General features: G+C 35.8%; 1 protein-coding gene across 1 annotated transcript in view; it reads left to right on the forward strand.

The window, feature by feature from the left end:
- The first annotated feature begins 11,119 nt into the window (after positions 1-11,119).
- LOC111054806 overlaps positions 11,120-23,241 on the forward strand; it is a 724,817-nt gene continuing 712,695 nt past the window's right edge. Inside the window, exon 1 of the mRNA XM_039419907.1 lies at positions 11,120-11,311. Coding sequence (XP_039275841.1) covers positions 11,262-11,311 — 50 coding nt within the window. The 5' untranslated portion in view covers positions 11,120-11,261. The remainder of the gene's footprint in view (positions 11,312-23,241) is intronic.

A 23,241-nucleotide genomic window follows, 5' to 3' on the forward strand; every position in this document is an offset into this window, starting at 1 on the left:
TTAGAAATTCTGTTAAGTGCTTCTCCAGATAGGACCTGACACAGATAGTGAAATTTTAATGTATTATCAAGGTTACAGTTATTGATAACAAGAATTGTAAAGGTCGATTTGAAATTGAGCCAAGCGCTGAGACTGCCGTCAAATTTTGGCAGTGGAATGTCCGGTAGGCGAGCGCTCACCATGTGAGGAGAATCAACATGATTTGAGTGAGATGGGGAGCTGACTTCACTTACTCTTTTAGTTTTCAATTCATATTCATATATGGCATTGGAAAGTACAGAATTAACAGTACCAAAATTCTGGCGAATTTGGTGGCACACTTCAATGTCAACAGGCCAACCTTTGTTGGAAAGATTTTCAGTAGTACTATGAAAATTTTTCTTGAGCATTAGCATCTCTTGTTTGAGATCTTCAGCTAAAAAGTAGTCATTACGACTTTGAATTCCTTTGATAACACCATCTTGAATTAATCGAATCAATTGCCAATTGATAGTGTTAAGATTGTTAGGAATGGTGGGAGACAGACATTGTCTGACCTCACCTTGAGAAACTTAACCTTCAAGGGTGATGAGCGAGTCGTTTGGATTCTCCATACTGAATTTTACAAAATATATATAGACATGAAAGAATTAATAAATATTTGAGTAATATAAGAATAGATATATACAAATATAATGTTGAATGAATGCAATAAAACGATGCAGCACAATAACTAGCACAATAAGTACACAATGGTTGATTATAGAAATTGTCAATGATAACTGATCGGTTGATTGTTTGATATGAATGAATGTCATCAATGGTTTGTTGACTTATTGCATAAAAAATGAATAATAATTGCTCAATGAAAATTGCTTGTCAAGATAGCACCAATGAGTGGTAAGTATTAATATTTCCATGAATTCAATGCATTTAAAATATCAAGTAAATTGATGAATAGATAAGTCTCTTGAAAGGAAAAAAAAATTGAATAGTAATCCTAAAAAAATTTATGACGCTCACAGAGAAAAGATATTACAAAAGGTAAGTCGGTAAAATGAATTTACAGAATTGATAAATGGTTCGGTCTTACAAATTGAATAGCCAGCAACTGATTTGGTCCCCAGATGAATTGCCTTTAGACTTGGCAAGATGCGAGGTGCAGCAGTGTTCTGAATGCTTCTGTGCTTTGAATCGGCTCTTGCTTGGGTCTGGGTCCACGAACAGTTTACAGGTTGGCTCGTTCACTGCGCCGATACAACGTAGTGTACCTTTCTGGCCGCAGTGCTGGTTCACCATTCGATACTGAAATATATATGAGTATTATTAGAATGATGTAAGACTAATGTATGCAAGAATGCAGTTGATAAACATGGATGCTGACTGCTCTACCTGTGTTGGGTATATTCAACTAACTACAGAGGACTTGAAAAAATTAAGGTACCCAAAAAAAAAAACTTGAAAATTAGCAATCCAATAAAATAGTTACGAATCACCACAGGATGCCAGACGATCCGGGCCTGGACGAGGACCAAGAACCAGGACGGCTTTAATTTGGCAGTGACTCTTCATTTAGGTGAGAGATTGCCTTGCTGTGCTTTCAACAAGGGCTGTTTCGGTGACCCCACTCCACCTCCCCCTGTCACGTGACTCTGGCTCGGGATGGTCATGCAGGACCTGTCACTGCATGCAGGACTGGCGGCGGTGGGGCGACCGGCAGTGGGGTGACTGGCAATGGTGGGGCGACCGTTGGCGGCCGGACGACTGGCAGCGGGGTGACTGGCAGTGGTGGGGCAACCAGAGGGCTGTTCAGGAGACCCTGCTCCACTCATATCTATCTACAGTGCTGCTTTTCGGGATACTGTACAAACTGATGGAGTATGCAGCATTTCAGAATGAGAGGAAAGGTCAGCAGAGGTCTATCAGGAGACCACAAAATATAGAAGAGGATTTTCAATGACTAATATATATATTCTGTTTTATAATGGAAAATAAATGTATATGGGAAGAATAAAAATATGGTTTTCTTTTCTCTACCCACTACATACAAAAAAATATATCCTCTGGTTCTGTTGATACTGACCTTTAATACTTACCTTTACCGCCTTGGATTCGAACCTAGAACCTCCAACTTGGGAAGCTGACTTGCTCACCACCACACCATAGAGGATTTATGTTTAAAGACTTAAATTATATAGAATATGATACTTCTTCATACTAATGATAATGAAGAATTGAGAAGTGAGTCATGATGGGGTGACATTGTCATAGACCTGTTGACAAGGAAGGTTATCCCCACCACCACCACCACTTTTCTCTGTTTGGTATAAGACGGCTTGTCAGCACTGAGAGGTATTCTGTCTACTGCAACATGTTGTCAAACAGTGTGCTATGTCTGTGGGATGCAGTGATTGAGCTTGAGGAGGAGGAGCTACATAATCATGGTATTATCTCGTTGACAGACATTTTCAACTATGCAGGACATTTGAGTTCAGAGTTTAGGGTCCAGAGTCCAGAAGTCCAGAGTTCAGAGCCCCGAGTCCAGAGTCCAGAAGTCCAGAGTTCAGAGCCTGAGACCAGAGTCCAGAGTTCAGAGCCCCGAGTTCAGAGCCCCAAGTTCAGAGCTCAGAGCCCCAAGTACAGAGCCCCAAGTTCAGAGTTCAGAGCCCCGAGTTCAGAGTTCAGAGCGTCGAGTTCAGAGTTCAGAGCCCTGAGTTCAGAGTTTAGAGCCCCAAGTTCAGAGTTCAGAGCCACGAGTTAATTTTTTTTTCTTAATTATTCTCCATTTATTCCCAATTTTATGTGTTTTTAATTTTTTTTTTAATTTCTTTTAAAACTTTTTTCTTTCAATTTTTTTTTTATTTTTTGATTTATTTCCCATTTATTCCCGATTTTATGTGTTTTTATTTTTTTTTTTAATCTAAAAAAAATATTTTTTTAATTTTTTTCTTCAATTTTTCTTTTAATTTTTTTTTTGGATGACCTTGAGGTTAGGTTTGATTTACTTGGGTGACTTTGAGGTTAGGTTTGGTTGACTTGGGTGACCTTGAGGTTAGGTTTGGTTAACTTGGGTGACCTTGAGGTTAGGTTTGGTTGACTTGGGTGACCTTGAGGTGGAGGGCAACTCTGGCACACTTGTGTGCCAGAGTCGCCCTTTTTATACTACTTTTTGTCTTTTTTTTATCATTATCACTAGTTTATTTCAATTCGTTTGGCCTCATTTTGCCTCTTCTTATCATACTAGTATTCAAAAAAATATGATCACTATTTTATTTTATCATTCCATTCTTTTTTTGATCAAATATGTGTGACTAAGCTGTGTGCTCTTGTATGCTTATGAGTAAATATAAATAATATTCCCACAATAAACGACACCCCTTCATGGCTGGCCATCAATATTGGCTTCGCTCTTGCTGTTAAGAGCCACACTTTCTTACTCTGTGATAATTTTCAAAATGGCGACAGCAAAAATGCTATTCACTCCAGACTATCAGCACTTGTCACAGGTCTAGCTCCATGGGGGGGGGACACAAAAATGGATAATTATATACTTGGAGTCATTAGACAAAAAACCAAGATTAAAATAAATAAACCTTTTATTGCAACTTTTACAGTATTTACCTATTGGTACATAGTAAAAATAAAATAAAATTTTCATGGTTGCAAATCAGCTTCCGCTGAGGTTACTTCTTTGGTTGGCACCAAATGAAATATGAACATGATAAATAACATTCACTTTTGAAATTTAGTCTTTGTATAGCCAAACACCGCCGTACACCTTCTTCATCCTCTCCCATTCCGTCCTCTCCTGTGCTACCCTCTGCCATGTTGCTCCACCGCAGACTCTCCTAAATTCCTCGTCCCATCTGTTGGTTGGTCGTCCTCTGCTTCTCTTCAGTGTTCGTGGATACCAGTCTATTATCTTCTTTGTCCATCTGTTGTCTTTTGTTCTCGCTATATGTCCTGCCCAGTTCCATTTTCTTTCTACTATCAACCGTCCTATGTCCTCAACCATTGTCTCTTTGGATATCCATATTTTCGTCTTTTTATCTCTTTTAGTAACTCTCAACATGATCCTTATTATTGCTCTCATACTAGTTCTCATTTTCCTGATAATTTTTCCTGTGAGAGTCCATGTTTCACAGCCATACAACATAACTGGGATTATACACATCTGAAGTAATTTTCGCTTATTTTCCATAATAACCGTGGAGCGGAAAAGGTGATTAAATCTTTTAAACATTGACCATCCCAACGCAATTCTTCTTGTGATTTCTCCCCATTGACCGTCTTTTCCAATTCTTTGCCCTAAATATATGAAGCTGTTGACATTTTCGATAATTCCTCCTTGGTTCAAATCAATTACTTCATCTGCTTGACAATTGAAACTCATAACCTTTGATTTTTCAAAATTTACTTTAAGGCCTATTTGTTTTGTTTCTTCCATCATCTCATTTAACATATCCTTCACTTCACTTGCACTTCTTCCTATAAGAACAATATCATCGGCAAATTTCAAGCAGTTCAACCTCTCCCCATTGATATCTATGCCTCTATCTTGCCAGTCTAAATTTTTGAAGGTTGTTTCTAAAACGGCATTAAATATTTTTGCAGATGGAACATCACCTTGTCTTAATCCTCTTTTCACACGTATCTCTTCAATCTCTCCTCTTACTGAACATTCTAATTTCATATTCTCATATATATATTTAAAAATTTGTAAATATTCATCTTCAACACCAAGTCCAGCTAACGTATTCATAATAGCGTTGGTTGTTACACTATCGAATGCTTTTTCAAAGTCGATGAATAGTAGGACCATTTGGAAATTGTATTCCCTCGCCTTTCGTATCAATTCCAGCAGTACTAAGATATTGTCTAGTGTAGAGAAATTTTTCTTGAATCCGGTCTGATCGTTCTGTGTTGCGGCATCTAAAATTCTTCCTATTCTGTATGTTATTATTGCAATGAAGACTTTGTATATTGTACAGAGGAGACTTATTGGGCGATAGTTCTTTACTTCTTTTCTGTCTCCCTTTTTATACAGTAGTATTAGGTTAGCCTTCAACCATAAATCAGGAACTTTTCTATTTTTTAGACATATATTAAACAACTTGACTAGTATACTGGTTACAGCTCTTCCTCCCGCTTTTATTTCTTCATTTGTAACTCTGTCCGGTCCTCCCGCTTTTCCTTCTTTTAATTTGCTTATTACTCTCTCCACTTCACTTTCTAGGATTGGAAGGCTATTTTCTACTTGACCTGCATCCAGCTGTTCCTCTCTCCTTCCACTGCACTCTGCTGATGTGTCTGTTTCAGGCCCCTGTATACTATATAATTTTTCATAGAAGTTACAGATTGTCCTGAGAATACCTTTCACTTCTCTCTCTTCCTCGCCAGTCTCATTTTTCATCGAGATCATTATATTGGTGCCTAGCTGTTGTCTTCTCAATGTTTGTTTAATACTTCCTCTTGATTTAATTGTGTCTTCTAATTCTTCAGCTTTCTTGAGCGCTGTCCATTCTTTCCATTTTCGCCTTATTAATTTAGAAATTTCAGTGAATTCAATTCTATCCCTATCAGACGTTTTCAGTCTTCTCCTTTTTGCCAAAAGTCTGATTATCTCTCTTGGAGTCGAACGTCTTCTGTTTCCTTCTCTGTCGTTCAAGGTATCACTTGTACTTTTAATAATAGCAGATAGTTTACTTGATATGTCTTCCATATCGGAGCATTCAGTATTCATTCCATGAGCTAGGTTTTCTTCCAATTTCTCTTCAAATGATTTCATTTTTAGTGCTTCTGAACTCAGTCTCGTGCGGACTTTTTTGTTGAATCTTCTTCTCTCTTATATTTTTATAATCATCTTAATTGGTCTATGGTCACTTCCTATGTTCACATCATTCTCTACGTCCACATCTTGTACAATGAGTTTTTTGTCTGTTATGAAGAAGTCAAACTCATTTTTTGTTTCTCCATCCGGACTCATCCAAGTCCACTTTCTTGTTTCATTTTTCTGGAAGAAGGAGTTCATCAAATACATATTTTTTCCTTCAACAAATTCAACAAGCCTATCTCCTCTTTCATTTCTTTCACCAAATCCGTAGTTTCCAACACATTTTTCACCGTTGTTCTTGCCAATTTTTGCATTCATATCTCCCATTATTATATTGTACCTACATATATCCTTTCCTAAGGCATCATTCAGTTCTTCATATAGTTCTTCAATTTCCTCATCAGTTGAATTTGATGTTGGTGCACAGACTTGTATTATTTTAATTCTACCCATTCCTTCTTTGAGTTTCCAAATTATTGTCGATATTCTGTGAGTATGTTGCTTGAAGCTTATGATTTTCTTTTTTGTCGCATTGTTTATTAGAAAACCTGTTCCTCCTGTTGGACCATTGCCATTCACGTACAGAACAATATTATCATCATCCAGGCTCACACATTGTTCTCCGTCTCTCCTTACTTCCGCAAGTCCTATTATATCCCATTCTACATTTTTGACCTCTTCCACCAGCTGTTCCACTCTCCAGTTCTCCCTAAGAGATCTACAATTATATGTGAGTATAATGATATTATCTTGATTTTTTCTCTTCGCCGATCTTCCATCCTTTCCGAAGTCTTTATCAGTTGGTTTCCTTTCATTTTCCGTTCTTGCTATTCTAACTCCACGCCGTGGTTGCTACTGTGGTTGTGAAGGCTCTTCCACACCACCCTGCTCTCTTCCAATTCTCTTTATATATGTTTCCATTGTATTCAAGTTCTTTTTCTTCACGAGTCGTTCCGTATTTGTGTTTTGGGTGCTTGCGTCACCGTCGCCTCCTGTTGTGGGAGAGCTTCCCTCACTCCTTGGCCTTTTTTTTTCTTTTTCCTTATTATATGCTTCTTTTAAGCTATCCAGGTTGTAGAGCTCACCGTCAATCATTAATTTATCTTTTTTCATTAGGACCTGTTTACCTCGTTTCTTGTATTCCATAAGAAATGAGAATAATTCCTTTCTGATGATGCGCGTTTCCATGTCAAGGTCTTCCCTTATTTTGATGTGGTTAAACCTTTCTTCTCTTGACAACTTGTATTTCTTCCTCTAAACGTCGTTCCTAGTAAACGTTGAAGTCAACTGTGCTCTAATTGGTCCATCCTTTTCAGTAGGATTCAATTTTCTCAAGTTATCGATATCCTGATTTCTAATATCGACGCCAATGTATGAAAATATTCCTATTATTTCTTCTCGTAGTTTCCAGTAATTGCCTCTATCTTTCAGGCCAAAAATGATCAAGTTTCTATTTCTATCTGAGTTCTGTTTCCATTCTCTTTCCGTTTTTATTTGCGTTTTCAGTAGTTCTACTTCTTGCTTTAGGGTTTCCAGTTCATCATTGAACTTTCTATTGATTTCATCAATTTTCGTCTCCAGACAGTCTAGTTTATTTAACTTTTGAAGAATCTCATTTAATTTTCCTTCCATTTTCAGTATTTAGTTATTTCGTAAAAATCCACTAATTACCCCCTTGAACAAAACTTAATTAATACTTCCACAAATACGGCCATTAACAATAATAATAAGCAAAGCGTTGATAAAAATGTGTCTCAAAGGAAAGGTAACAAAGGAAAACCTGGGAAACGCCAACGAGAGCAATCGTGGCCCTGGAGAGAAATTGGAAGCTCCTGATGAGAAGGGATACGAGCCAGAGGGAGAAAAAGAATAGGAGAGACTTTTCAAATTTCGAACTGCGCTTTCCAAATAAATGTTTTTGTTTTTATAATTAATAAACAGTAGGTACGAGGAGCTGTAGAAAAGAGACAGATAGTTTAGCTTTTTGACCGTTGTTAATCTGTCCCATTGACCTTCTTCCCGAAATAATAATAATTGCCGGTTGAATCAATCTTGTCAACAAGATGATAATAGGTCATACTATTTCCTATATATAATGTTTTCACTACAGACAGACTGCTCCTATAAAATTGGCAACTTTGAGCAAGCTCTGATACAGAGCACTCCTTGATACAATGCCGATTAAATAAGTTGGTACTCCTGTTCGATCCAAAATGTCCAACCGGCCAATACTACTACGCTGAGGACGATTATACGGAATTTACACACCACTACTAGCACACTAAGACAGCGATAAGATAAATAACAGCTTGATGCTTGTTCTAATTGTGCTCGAAAATCAGAATCTTGAAACAAAATCAAAATCAAAAACCAAGATTATAATCTTTAATTAACCATGAATACGGTTTCTCAATATTAAGTGCCTCACCTTGTGTTGGCATATGTTATAGCCTATATTGCTCCAAAGAAAGGCAGGAATGTGCAACAGGAGAAAAACAATAACTAAAAGAATTAAATAAACAGTTGTGAAATTTGAGGTTATAACTCGGTAATTTGTAGTTGTAGGTTAGGTTGACCAACCGTTGTTTTGCCGGGGAAGGGGTATCACTGAATTCAGAGTGCTTAAGTAGAATGAATTATTGTGTACGAATGAAACTGGTTTGAAAAACTAATTTGCTAGATTGATGGTTTGGCAGTCTACAAAGGAAGCCGAAGTAGGGACTGTAAATTTCTAAATTAGTGCTGTGGGTGATTATGAAGTGGAATAAAATCAAATCCAATTCAGTAATAAAATGCAGTTCAGTTTGAATCTGACGAATATGATCAATGCTGTCACTAGGATCAGACAGAGCTAGTAATTTTGGAGTGAGATCCTTCTCCAAATAATAACCAATATACTTAGGTTCTAATACCTGTATTACAGTTGGAAGAGATATTGGACCACACAAGAAAACAGACAGAATAGCAAATCCATGCGAACCGGGTCTCTGATAAATACTGTAGGTTATATGATGGCAAAGTGCTGAACCAAAATAGTAAATATTTCGAGTACCGAGTTCAATTCTGATGCTGTCCATGCGACCTTGGTGCGGTAGGTTAGTGGCAGTCGTTTTTTTATTTGATTCGGGAGGATATCTCCAATAAAATGATTTATCATTTGATAAGAATATCGACTACCATTCACCACCAGAAGAAATAATATTCTAATTACTATACTCGATAATATCTGACTATTGCAAAACAAGTCGTGTCCTGCATGATCGATATGTGTCAGTCGAGAAGAACGAATTTGGAGGTATAATGAAATAAACCCAGTTCAGTGAAAAGGTAATATGAATATATTCTGAAAGATATTCTCTGACAGCAAAATATTGAATAGATAAATGAACAGATTCCACAAAATATAATTTCCAACTGATAAGGAATGAATATTAAGTGATAGCGAATTTGAATCTTCAAATTATAGATACTATATGAAAATGTAATGGTTTCTAATTGAACAGAACGAGATGGGTGATAGCCTTTGGGAAGGGTCATAAAAAGCACTAATCAAATAGGCAAAGTAAGCTAATACAAAATTATAATTCAAAAAATAGAATAAATTGATGGTTAAAAATATTATCAGGGTGGGGTTTCACCTAAGGAAAATAGACCTTTCGGCTAAGTACAACGTGAATATTAAAATTTACTTATTGCAATAAAAATCATTCATAATAACTTTATACCCTTAAATCTATAGTCATGACTTTTCCCAAATTGACGAATTTATACACTGTATAATTTTCGTAGATTAGCGGGGATCCCCTTTTATATATTCGAATAACTTACATAGACTTTTGTTTCCGTTTTTTGTTTTTGAAGTATATTTGGCCGTAGAATATATGGTTCTGGCTGGATCCTTCCGCGTGGCGAAAAACGTCAAACAGACCTCACTATTATAATTTCAGGGTCTATTTAAATGAAATCGCGGAAATTAATATCACAGATTATTATAGGAACTTTAGAACTACTTTTTGAAACAGAAAGACAAAGATTGAATTACATTAAAACTGGAATCAAAGCTTTTAAACAATTAAGTACGTGGACTAGGTCTGTATCCTACTGGTGATTTCTGCAAAATGGCCTCAAGTCTTCTTCTTCTAATTTCCACTTGAGTTTTTTTCTTGGAAATTTATCTCGTCAAATTTACATACTAATTCAGGATTGGTCAGATTCTGTGACGTAACCAATATGCTGAATGGGTGGAAGAGGTGTGTCCAATTTTAAAGCTTCTGAAAGCTTTAAAATTGGTCATTGGGCAAAATTCCTGATTGTAGGTTGTTCTAAATTATCATCCACTTCCATGTAATTATAAAAATATACAAATAAATAATATAAACTCATCTATTGTGATATACATTTGTTAAATAACTTCAAGAGTAGCTAATGATTTTGTAGAACATAGACGTGCTTTTATAACATAAAGTAGAAGTATAAGACATATAAAAATACACATGTTTGTGATAATAATGAACATAATAATAAATAAATATATCTTTTTTGTTTATATAGTTTTTCATATGTTAGAATATCGACCCACAATCATCATAATTATACAGGCGAAGTTAATTTGTCTTTGTATTCTAACAAATATATCTTCATGACAGTTCATAAACAAATATTTTGGCCAATTCGGCATAGAAATTATAATATAAAAAATGAAAAAAATTGATATTATATAACTGTTATGATCGAATATTTATCGAACTGCCTTCTCAATCAGCTACTTGTTAACAAGTTGGCTTTGGTCTGTTTGGGGTTATGTTTTGCTTCAATTCTAACCGTCAGATATTGCATTACTGATCAAAATAATAAACATTACAAATAAATACGGTTTTCTCCATTAATAAATTTCTGAAAGGTATATAATTACTGACTTATTAGTTTCAGCCTTTGTAGGTCAGATAACCGTCGTTTATCTGCCTTAGATAAGATTGTGGTGCTTTCCGATTGATGGAATTTATTTTGCTCGTGTAATGGCCTATGAATAAATTGATTTATAATTCAGGAGCTGTACAATCATTGGGTACATCACACACTCCACGTGAGAATGCTTCTCATTCAACCAATGCTGACGGTATGAAGCGAATCTTACATTAGATAGCTGATTTACATCATCACATCGTTTTGGCCAATCAGAACAATAGAATTACTTCAAGATCCACTTTCCGAAAATATCACTGGAACGTGTCTTTGCATGGTAATTTTGCTCTAGAATCAGTTTGTATTTATGGTAATTTGATTCGTTGTCTTTGTGAAGATGTTCACTTCGAATTAGTTCAGTTAGGCAGTATAGTTTCTCTGATAGGAAAAAATTAAATAATGTCTAGAGAAGTAGTGTTGTCAGTTTGTTGAATTGCTTTTCAAAGTGTTCTCTTACTGATAGATGTGATTGACTATTTGCAAGAAAATGGGTGACTTCTGGCTATCTGTGAGTTTTCTCCTCGTTGTGACTGGAGGGTAAGTTCACTTACACTATTCAACTTTTATTATTTTCAATTTGTTAAGTTCAAGTTTTTATATGAAGAAATAACAGTAAAATACTAGTACTTCAAAAGCTTATAACTACAAATAACATTTACTCACTCTTATTCAGTAAATGAGCCTATTGTCATCAGCATGTAACAGAAAGTTGAATGTACTTCACTCTCTAGGGAAATTTAAATACTATTCTATCCTTTTTATAGTTAACCTCACATCATATGTGATAATTAGCTCTGCAAATGTACCTACACTAGGGCACTGTGGGCCATACGGAAAATTATTTTCTTCGGGACTGTGATGATTTCAGCCCTACATTCCTCAACATTTGTGACTTTCAATTTCTACAAGCTCTATATTAGCTGATATCATTGCCTTCTTCCAGTTATGATTCAACCTATGGTGTTTGCAGCCCAGTGACTAAATAAATTGGTGCTTGCAATATATATTGTAGTGTGGATATAAAATACAAGTCCTGAAACAACTTTTTCATGAGGAATCCCCTTCTGCTAGTATACAGTGTTCCAAAAACCTTGTATTTTTGGTTAATTTTCAATAATTGAGCTATTCCACAAAATCCAATCATTGGACTGAGAATTTTTATCTAGCCTTCTCTAGATTGAGTTTCATTCTCCTAGATTTTGAATAGGATGGAATCATTCACAGCTCTCTATATGAGTAACTATTGAGTTACAATTTTTCAAGAATAAGTAAACTGAAGTTCAAGAAAAAATCAATTTTGCTGAATTTTACTTTCAATCAACAACTTATCTACCGATTGTCGCCTATTCAATGTATCATTCGAAATCCCTCTGAGCGTTATCTTGGGATCTATTTGATATAAGTTCATGAGATCATGTACTATGAGAATCACACGTTGAATGGAAAAAATGGCTCTCATCTTTTTTTACATTGAGAAATTTTGAATAATGAAATAATTCGAAGTTCTCTATCTCAAATGACTACTGAGTTACAATCCATGCCTTGAACATTCCAATAGAAGCTCTTATCAGCCTCCAACCCTCCTCTGACTTTCTATTGAACGCTCGATCTGTCAGATACATTGATATTAACAAGATTTATGGAAAAATAATTTTTCTTCAGACTATTATTGGATATTTTTATCTCAATTGAAGATCGAGTGAATCCTGAATTTCTGGTAATCTGAACCATTTGAAAAATTGTTCAATGTTCGATTAGTATTGAAAAAAATTTGTTGAAGCAGATACTTGAAACTTATGTGATTGAATACTGCTTAATCTATATATTTCATGCACAGTTCAACCCCGAGATCACAGTCACCACTGTATCAAATCTTCAAGTTTGATACGTTAAATTCAAGGAGATGATTAGTGAGTTTGTAGAATGCATTTAAATTTATGTTTCTTCTAAGATCCAATCATTATTTGATAGTTTGTCCATTCCACACACCCTATCAAAACTTTGCTGTAACGTCATTGTCGTATTTCATACATTTTAAAAAGCTGATCATGAGTTCCTATTTTAAACTGCTGATCATGTCTACAATATTTGAAAAATATTCTCGGCTCATCATAATGAAGCAAGGCAAAACGATAGGAGTATTATATTGAAGTATTTTATATTGGAGCATCAGTGTTCTAAAACTAGGTCACGTGCTTTGCAAAAAAAAGAGGAAAGAAAAAGATACAGTTAGTTAGTTAGATACAGTTGGATACAGAGAGGAAGGGAGAGAAAAACATAAGAAGGAAGATTGATTGATTGATTGATAGATTACTTTATTTGCTACTTTCTCTTTTCTCTTTAGAAGGGAGAGAAAGGGAAAAAAGAGGAAGAGAAAAGAGAGAGAAATCAAAAAACTTTAATGAGAAACAAAAAGAATTCAATTTATTTCCATCAAAAAAAATCATCAATATAACATTAACATTCAAATTCAATAATAAATATTTTGAGGAGATAAATATTCCCCCACATAGACTATGTGTGGGGGAAGAATTCCTATCTATAATAACTGTAAAATAAAAATCCTGCAAAATTCTACCTTAATATTATTTTCACTTAACTATTACAATATTGGAAATATGTCGTGAGTTTTTTATTAGAGACTTAATATTATGTTGGAGTACCTATCTCCTAAAATTTTCAAATTACTTATTATAATGTTCAGAGTGCTTCATCACAGTACCAGAGTTAACAGAGTTTAAATCAGGATCTACATATAAGGCGAGTTTATGAGGGCTTCTAATGCCTCTCGACCAATACCAAGCAACCATGTGACTATCTTCTTTTTGTAGTTAGCAACACTGCATCCCTCAGCCTCTTTTATTGTGATTGGAAGACTGCGATGAAGTAGGTGAGCAATACGAAATGGGTTGTTATTGACTGATGTAAAGGTAGCTCTAGGTGTGTTAAACCCAAAATTCAGCATAGTGGGGTAATTATGGTTTAGCTGTGCAAAAATTTCTGTTCTGTACGATTTGATAAAAATAAGAAGAGTTTTAATGTAGATTTGTCTTATGTCAAGAACAGGAAATTTGGGAAATTTGTAGAGTTGTTCAGTAGGAAATCGGATATTTTTATTTAGAATTATCTTGATGAGTGATCTCTGTGTGACAGCTAGTGGGTGCATCGCGGCGGCCGAGACTCCCCCCCATGCCAGGATACCACACAGGAGCAACGACGACTGTACGTAGGCAAAGTAAAACATCCTACACTGATCCACAGTAAGCACCCCTCCAAGCTGCAAAAAGGCGTAAATGAGTTTTCTAAGCCTGTTTTCAACTCCCTGAATGTGTAATACCCAGGATAATTTATGATCAATCATTACACCTAAATATTTGTATTGTTCCACATTCTCTATGACATTGCAGCCGCCTTCCACTGACTGCAGGTCACCACAGGAGTGAAGGGCCAGCCGTCTCGGAGCAGGGTCACTGTCACTTCTGTAAAATATTGGCAGATGCTTGGTTTTTTCTATCAATGTTGAGGTATTCTGCTCCAACTAGCGTTTGATTTCGACCAAGTCTGCCCCCACCTGTTTGTAAGCTTTGTCCCACGTGCAGCCGGATGACACTACCGCCGCGTTATCAGTGGAAAGGAACAACCTGCCACCCGTGGAAACCTTCTCTGAATTATTGATGTATATCAGGAACAAAAGCGGCCCCAGTGTACTTCCCTGAACCACTCCTTGGTCGATTCTAGCCTTTTCACTGTTAATGCCATTTATGCTAACATATTGGATGCAGTTCTCCAGGTAGCTTATGAACCACTTCAATGATTTAACACCTATATGTAATGCAATTTTGAAATTCACTTATGTCGATCTATGGACTCGAATGCTTCAGCTAGGTCCAGAAAAGTAACCAGGACACGTCTCCTATCTCCAATCTCCTTAGCTATGTTTTTGGAAAACTCAAAAAATGCATGAGATGTGCTCCTGTCCTTTCTAAATCTGAACTGGAGATCTGATATTATTTTCTCACACTCCAAGTAATCAGCAAGCTGTGATTTAACACATTTTTCAATGATCTTAGATAAGGTGCAAAGCAGAGAAATCGGTCTGTAATTAGATGTTAAGTTTTTTGACCTGATTCATAGATTGGCACCACTTTGGCTATCTTACATGGTTTTGGAAATTTATTTGTGTTTTAGCTGAGGTTAACTATATGAAGCAAGGGAGTAATCAAAGTGACAATATTGTTTTCAATAAATTTTGATGGTATATTATCCTAGCCCGGCGCAGAGTTGCCCTTAATGCTCCCTACCACCTCAATAAGCTTCTGTCATGTAACTGGTCACAGCCGGAACATAGAATCAGCGGCGTGGTCAGTGTCATCCACCTCAGTAGATGCTATTTGTATGAACTGACGCTTTTTCACAACTTTTCACCCCTCCCACCACCCCCGCACATATCCTGTGTACCCCCCACCAAACCGCTCATGCCGCACCTCCCCAGCCACTCTGCACCTCCCCAATGAACCTCTCACTCTCTCTCCCCCTCACTCGCTCTCTCTCACTCACTCTCTCTCACTCTCTCTCTACATTAAGGAGAAGAAGAAGAAGAAGAAGAGAAGAAGAAGAAGAAGAAGAAGAAGAAGAAGAAGATGATAATGATGATGCTCTCTCTCTCTGTCATGCTCTATTTCATTTATAGATAGTCATGGTCTATTTGATGATTTATAGCAGAAAGAGAGGTGTGATTGATTGATTGATTGAGTACTTTATTTATGTAGATTACAATATATACTGGCTTATACACTTATATACAATAGCTTACAGTACAGCAAAATTATAGATGAATTTACATAATATAGACTAAGAAAATAATTATTGAACTGTATATGATATGAAAAAGCAATTTGTAATTCCATAACAATAGATAATTATCATATTGTTATGCATCTACATAAATTGGCGGAGCATTGGACATATCAATGTCCATTCTTCGGAAAGAATATTCAAAATATCCTCCCCACTAACTCTCTACCAAAACGTTAATTTCGTTATTTAAACTAAGGATTTATTTATTAATGGAAATATTGTAAAAGTTTCAATCAATATGAATATTACAGAGAAAAAAACAGGAAATTGATAAAGTAAAATTATTATATAGGTAGATAAGATCAAATAATTGATTAATAAAATGAAGTAGGCTGAAAGTAGATCAGGGTTATCAACTTTCAGTAATATACAGCAGTATGCAGTGGATAATTGAAATAACATGAGTTGATATAATATATATATATATATATATATATATATATATATATATATATATATATATATATATATATACAATTCGTTCTATAACATGATTAAAAGGTTTATATTAGTGGAATGGGTGAGGGATGGTTGTCATGTGATCGCTCTAGGGCCGGACAGTTTCAGTCATTTGTTCCAAAATATGTTTTTTGAAGTCAGGATGAAGCTCGCTCGGCTCTCCATAGACCTGATAGAAGCAGGAATTGTATTCCATGCACGACAGGCACTGACTTGGGAGGATTTTGTGAGAATAGTAGTTCAATAATTGGGTATCCTTAAAGTACTTTCTCCAGTTCTAGTATGTGGAGCATCTATCCTCCTACCTTCAGAGACAAATTTGAAATCATCTTTAAAATAGTTCGGATTACTGTATTTCAAGATATCTCTGACAAGCTTGACTATTTGAAAAAGCCTCTGATCGGGAAGCTTTAATGTTGAACTAGCAATGTGGGCTGGGGTGATATGATCATGGCGTTGGAGAGAGTAGACGAAATGTAGACAATAATTTTGGCAATGCTGTAGTTTATCATTCAGAGTGACTTGCATATCGTTAAGAACAGAATTACAATACATTAAATGTGGGAAGATGAGAGATTGAACCAATAATAATTTAATGTTTCTAGGGAGGATATTGTTCATTTTCTTCAATGCATGTATGACTGAGAATACTTTTTAACAAGTTTTGTTCACTTGTTCTGACCAGTCAAGAGTATTATTCATAATAATGCCTAAATTTTCAACTGAGCTAAAGTAAGGAATGTCATTATCGTCCACACTAATTTTGTAAATCAATTCAAGGTCAATATTGTTTATAAGACGAGAATATCCAATTATAATGGGTTGTGTTTTGATGGGATTAAGCTTAAGGCCATTTTTCTTTGTCCATTCCACTATCGAATTGATATCCTGATTCATTATTCCAACTGTTTCATTAATTTTTGTTATTGGACAGCTTAAATAGATTTGAAGGTCGTCTGCATAGGTATGGAAACTGGAGAATTCGATAATGGATGAAAGGTCATTAGTATACAAAGGGAAGAGGAGAGGGCCTAAAATTGAACCTTGTGGTACTCCATGCATAATGTTTTTCCAAGTTGACTTTTTGTCACCGACAGATACACATTGTTCCCTACCTAAAAGATGGGATTAAAACCAAACTAACGAGTTGTGACTGGAATCAAGAATAGCCAACTTATTCAGGAGGACTGTATGATCAACAGTATAGAATGCTTCAGAATAATCAAATAGGGTGAGGATGGTGCATTTTCTTTGGTCCATAGCTAACCTTATATCATCAGTGACACGAAGCAGAGCTGTCTCAGTTGAATGGAATTTTCTAAAGCCTGATTGAAAGTTATGAAGCTCACTATTGTTGTCTAGAAATTTTACAACTTGAGCATGAATGAGTCTTTCTAGCACTTTGGACAATGCAGGTAAAATACTGATTGGTCTAAAATCCTCAACTTTATTGGGTGATGGAACTCTATTTACAGGGCGAACCAGAGCAAACTTCCAGTTTTCAGGGAAAATGCCTTCTTCAAGTGACTTGTTGAAAATGTATGTAATGGTTGGTAAAAAAGCAAATAACATCTTCTTGATAAATTTTATAGGAATTTTGTCTACACCCATAGCATTACTATGAATACGTTGAATTGCTCTGAAAGTGTCTTCTTCTGAGATTGGATGGAAATGAAATTGATCAGTGATTGGTATATCTAAGTTTGTAACCTGCTCTTCAAGATCATCGATATGATTAGCAATAACAGCTTTGTCGCGTTGGTTAGAAACGAAATGGTCATTTATATTATTCAATTGTTAGTCAATTCATGGATTCGATTTCTGTTCGCCAAGCCCGATTTCTCTTATTACCTGCAAAAGTGATTTAGAGTCTTGTCTATTGCTCGTCATAAACGAATTCAAGTACCCAATCTTTGAGTTCCGTAATTCCTGTTTAACCCTATTTCTAAGGCTCCTATACTCTATCAAACTGTCCAAGTCAAATGTCTTTTTTAATTTTCTATGTGCTTTGTCTCCACGTCCCATCATCTTAAGTATGTCTTCAGTCATCCACAGTACTCGTCGTTTTCTATAAATCCTCCTTGTCACATGAGGTGCATGTTTGTCATACAAAGTCTAAGTCCAATTCTCGAGAGTCTTGACCATGTCATCAACTGAGGGTAATGCTTCAATTTGATTCCATGGAGTCTGAGCCACATCAGTCAGGAAGGCGGCTTCATCAAAGTTTTTGAAGTCCCTATGAGTGATAATTTCCTGTTCTGGCTCAGGTATCTCATGGGAAAGTACACAGTAGATCAAATCATGTCTAGAAATAGCTGGGACTGAGATTTGGCCTGCTTGAACAACCTCATTGGGATCACTAACAATGAGAAGGTCAATGAGTGTGTCTGATTCATTAGTATGATGAGTTGGATCGAGAGGTAAAATAGTCATGTTTAGGCATTGGAAAATTGTAGTCAGTTGAAAGTAGTCAAAGTTACGATTTGTCATGTTCAAGTCGGTGTTCATATCCCCCATAACTAGTATATAAGAGAAAGGCATAAGAGAAAGCAAGGCACTTTCGAAATCTGTGAAATGATCTATTTTTGGTGGGCAATAACAGATACCAATGAGTAATTTATCAGTACTAGATAAGGATAATTCAAGTAGCATAAACTCTGGTCTGGAACAATACTCTTGTTTATATGTGATCAAAACTTTTGTTTTGATATCATCTTTCACATAAATTGCTACACCCCCACAAGCTTTATTTAATCTATCATTCTGGGAAAGATTATATCCAGGTAATGCAACGAAATTTGATGGAATACTAGGCTTCAAAAATTATTCGGAAATTTAATTATATTGAAGTCCTGAAAACTTAAGATTGCTCTGAGTTCATCAATGTGGCAGCTGAGGGATTGGATGTTAAGGTGAGCAGCCTTGAAAAGTTTTTTGAAAGAGTGGAGCTTATTCACTAGAAACATACCTGCATCATTATTACTATTATTGAAATAATCATACCTACTTGAGGGCGAGCGAGCTGACGTGTCAGTGAGAGGCATAATGGAAGCAGCAGACCAATCATGAACCGACCTCAGAACGACACATGACGGGGAAAATGGGGATGAAACTGATAAAACTCAACCTGAATGAAAAAGTCTCTTGATTCGAGTGCATTCAGTATGCCTTGACAGTTAGGCTCCCTTCACTTTTTGAAGCACTAGTTCAAAAAATCCACTAAACACAATAAGTTGTAGATGTGTGGAGTTCCGGTGATGAATAATCCTAATGGTGAATAAGATGAAGATTGAGGAAGAACTGGTAGTGGGAGATCTGGTCAAAGTGGAGATGGAGTGAGTAGGTATCCAGTAGTGAAAGAATTGGGTCCAAGTGGAGGTAGAGCGAGAAGGAATCCAGTAGTGGAAGATCGAGTCCAAGTGGAGACAGAGAGAGATGGAATCCAGTGGTGGAAAATCGAGTCCAAGTGGAGATAGAGAGAGATGGTATCCAGTAGTGGAAGATCGTGTTCATGGTGGAGATAGAGTGGAATGTGATCCAGTAAAAACTGAAAAAGAGAAGAAAAAGCCAGCAGAAAAACGAAAAATCTTTGAAGAAAGTTATCAATAGAGGAAAGATACATAATACAACTGATGATGAATAATATTCGCATGAAATTGAAGAGGAATAGTATGATTTAATGTAGGAAAGAATCGAATATTATATGGATAAATATATGGATATTATAATATAATATATGGATATTAGTAGAAGGTAATCAGATAGAAAGAGAAAAGGTAGGAAGATAAATAGATATAGAGAGAGAAAAAAACATTTGAACATGCTGGATAGCTGGTGGAAAAGTCACAGGTGAAATGATGATAATAATAGGGAAGGAAAGAAGAGAAAGAAGGAATGTGCACAAATTGAGAAGAACTTATGAAACTGAACTATATAATAAGAAATAGAACATCGTATTGTGATCTTGAATCAATCAAGGAGAGAAGAAGAAGAAAAAAAGAAAAGGAAAGAGGAGAAGAAGAAGAAGAAGAAGAAGAAGAGGAAGAAGAAAAAGAAGAAGCAGAAGAAGAATAGAAAAGAATAATAATCATCAACCCAAACAACAATATTCCAGTAATCATTATAAATATAAGATCAAGAAGAGAAATGAGAAAGAAAAATGAGAAGTATAGGAGACAATGGAGAAAGTGCTAGATTATTTTAGATGAGTTTTAAATAGGATTGAACGGTGAAGTGTGAAAGATATTATATAGTATTAGAAATATAATTAACTATTGGGAGTTGCAATAACGATAAAAGTAGTAAATTGAGAACTGTAATATTTTAGTAATGAATGTCTAAGATAACGTTAAATGAAACACAGCCCCTATATAAGCATATAAACAGACTACCCACCCCTCTGTTCTATCAATAATTCTTCACACATTAGCTTCTATTGTTCGAGCTGTGGCAACAGTGGAAGATATCATTATGTACACTTAATATAGAAGAGATTACTATCTTTACCTATAGATTACATCCATATCTATAATGTATGTTAATCATTCAATTTATTTGAAATTCAGCATTTCTAAAATTATTAATTATTATGGAAATAATTTTGGTAAGAGATATAACTATTATTAGTAAGAATAGAGATAATGATTCTTTAAGTACCCTCTGGAGTATAGTAGTTGATGCATTGAATGTAGTTTTGGGAATTAATATCAAGATAAATTATTAATCAGTATTAACAAATGTGGATCTCCTTAGTTTGAAATAATTGCCTCATATATAATCATAAATAGCAGTGGAAAGATTCATTTATAGAACAGAAAGCCAGCTCATGAAAAATGCCAAGGTATATCTACTGTGGAATGTATTAATACGAATTTCCTATTATTGTAGTGAAGGGCACCTCAGTCATCAAATCCTGAAATGATTTAATTTACCTTTATTTTTTGAAGGTCGGTCATCCTCTCGACTGTGTGAACCTCTTGGATCCTCCCTTGCCGATCTTGATCCTCCCATCCTATGACCAGACATTCCTATGCCCATGACGGTCAGCAGCAGCATTGAGGATCTTGAGACGCTCCGTAGTCAGATCCTCACGAATGGTGATGCCGGAACCCTTCAGCTTCCTCTTAGCGTCAAAGATCATCTTCCTGGTCAGGTAGCTGCAGAGTCGAACTATGATGGGTCAGTCCTCAGGTTTTGCTTGCCCTTGTTGAGGTGGTTGACGCCTTCCAACGCGATGCAAGTGGTTGACATCCGCCAGAGTCACGGGCATGTTCAGCTTCTTGTTGAAGACATCAAGCGCCAGCAGGTCTGTGTCCTCCTTGTCGCTCTCTGGGATCCCAAAAATATGTATTGAATGTCGGCGCCAGTATTGCTCAAGGTCGTCAACCTCCAGGTGACAAGACACCTCTAGCTCACGAATTCTATCATGCAGCTGTTTGTTCTCCTTCTTCAATGCCTGAAGTTCCTCAAAAATAGACTTCACAGCCATAGAAACGGCATGATGCACAGATTCCTCGATTTGCTGTCGAATTATTCAGAGGGTCTCTTCAGACAGTGATAAAGAAATAGCTGGCCCTGGCTTTGGAGCATTGACCTCATTCTTAAGCGTGCCTCTGTTTGGTCGAACCATCGTGTACCACTAGGTGGATTTACACTTTTACAGGCGAGAAGGTAGACTGAAGAATTAGGAATGTTTTTTCAAGATAAATGAAAAGATTGCGAGTTAATCAAAAATATAATTTAACTATTGAATTTAGCTCGAGAAACTGAATAACTAGATGTGTAATTTGAAGTGAATTGAACTGTATAACCCTACGAAATATCTGTTAGAAGACAGAGCCAAACTGACACACATTTACTCACTTGACATAACCAAGAGAGAGAGAGAGAGAGAGACAGTCTAGTACTGCCAGATTTGAGTAAAACGAACATCTCATCTTACTGTAAGATTTAACTGAAACATCTTTGTCTTACACCTGGATTTAAGTGAAACGAAAATCTCATCTTACTGACAGAATCAACTGAAACATCTTACTTTAACTCTCAGATTTTAACCAAACCTCCATTTGTTATTGCCTGCTTCTCATGCGACAGTTAAATTCTACATGTACTTGACAATGTTGCCAAGTACATGTAGAATTGTGGGCTGTACAGGCAGCGGACATCATATTCTAAGTGTTTCCCCAATCATAACTAATGCATATAAATATATATATATAGAATGAACTAGCATATCCGAATATACACACACACATAAGTTTTGAATTGAGCATATATCACTGAGGGGAACATTCTACAGAGTGATCTATGTTCTTTTACATTTTTCATCAGCAATGTCATATAAGCATTTCCAGAGATCATTAGAACTATTAACAATAGCTAATGATTCATCATTATTTGTACAACCATGATGCAAATGTCCAGTTTCTAGTATATCTAATAATTCAAAAATTTCAGATAAAATTGGAAAGTGGAGATTTTCTGTTTTTGCTAATGCAAGATCACTCACCTCATTACCTGTTCGAAATTCAATATTCTTTGCAATTAGATCAAATTTATTAAATGAAATTGTCATCAAGGAACAAGATAGTTTCTTGAACTTTGAAAAGCTATAACAATCAACCATATTTTTCAGTTGAGTCTATGTACAGGTAAAAAGTGATAAGAAACTATTTGAATGAACTTGTATCTGCACACTATACTACACACTCCTATAAATAGAATTGGGCTTCAACACATGTGAGATCTTTACAGCTCAACTAACAAAGTGTTACTGAGCGATTAAACCCAGACAGTGCAGGCACAATGGAAATGAAAACAATCGAGTATATACTAGAAATTTATTTACAAAATTCACTACAATAATTCAACACTTCCTCTTCAATTTCTATTAGTTTAGCCACAGACAGTTTATGTGGTCGATAATAGCAATGATAATCATGTATCATCATCATCATCTTCACTTCTGGGATTAGGTTTATTGATGAACCTGTTCCGGTACCCATCTCTTTCTTGGTCTCCCTACATCTCTTTTTCCTGTAGGTCTATAGTTTTTTACTACAACGGGAATTCTTCCAGGTGGCATTCTATCCAAATGACTGCCCCAGTTGCGTCTATTTTGAATAATTCTTTCATGTAGAGGAGCAACCAAT

This window comes from Nilaparvata lugens, chromosome 2, assembly GCF_014356525.2.
Source record: "Nilaparvata lugens isolate BPH chromosome 2, ASM1435652v1, whole genome shotgun sequence".
Classification (NCBI taxonomy): Eukaryota; Metazoa; Arthropoda; class Insecta; order Hemiptera; family Delphacidae; genus Nilaparvata; species Nilaparvata lugens.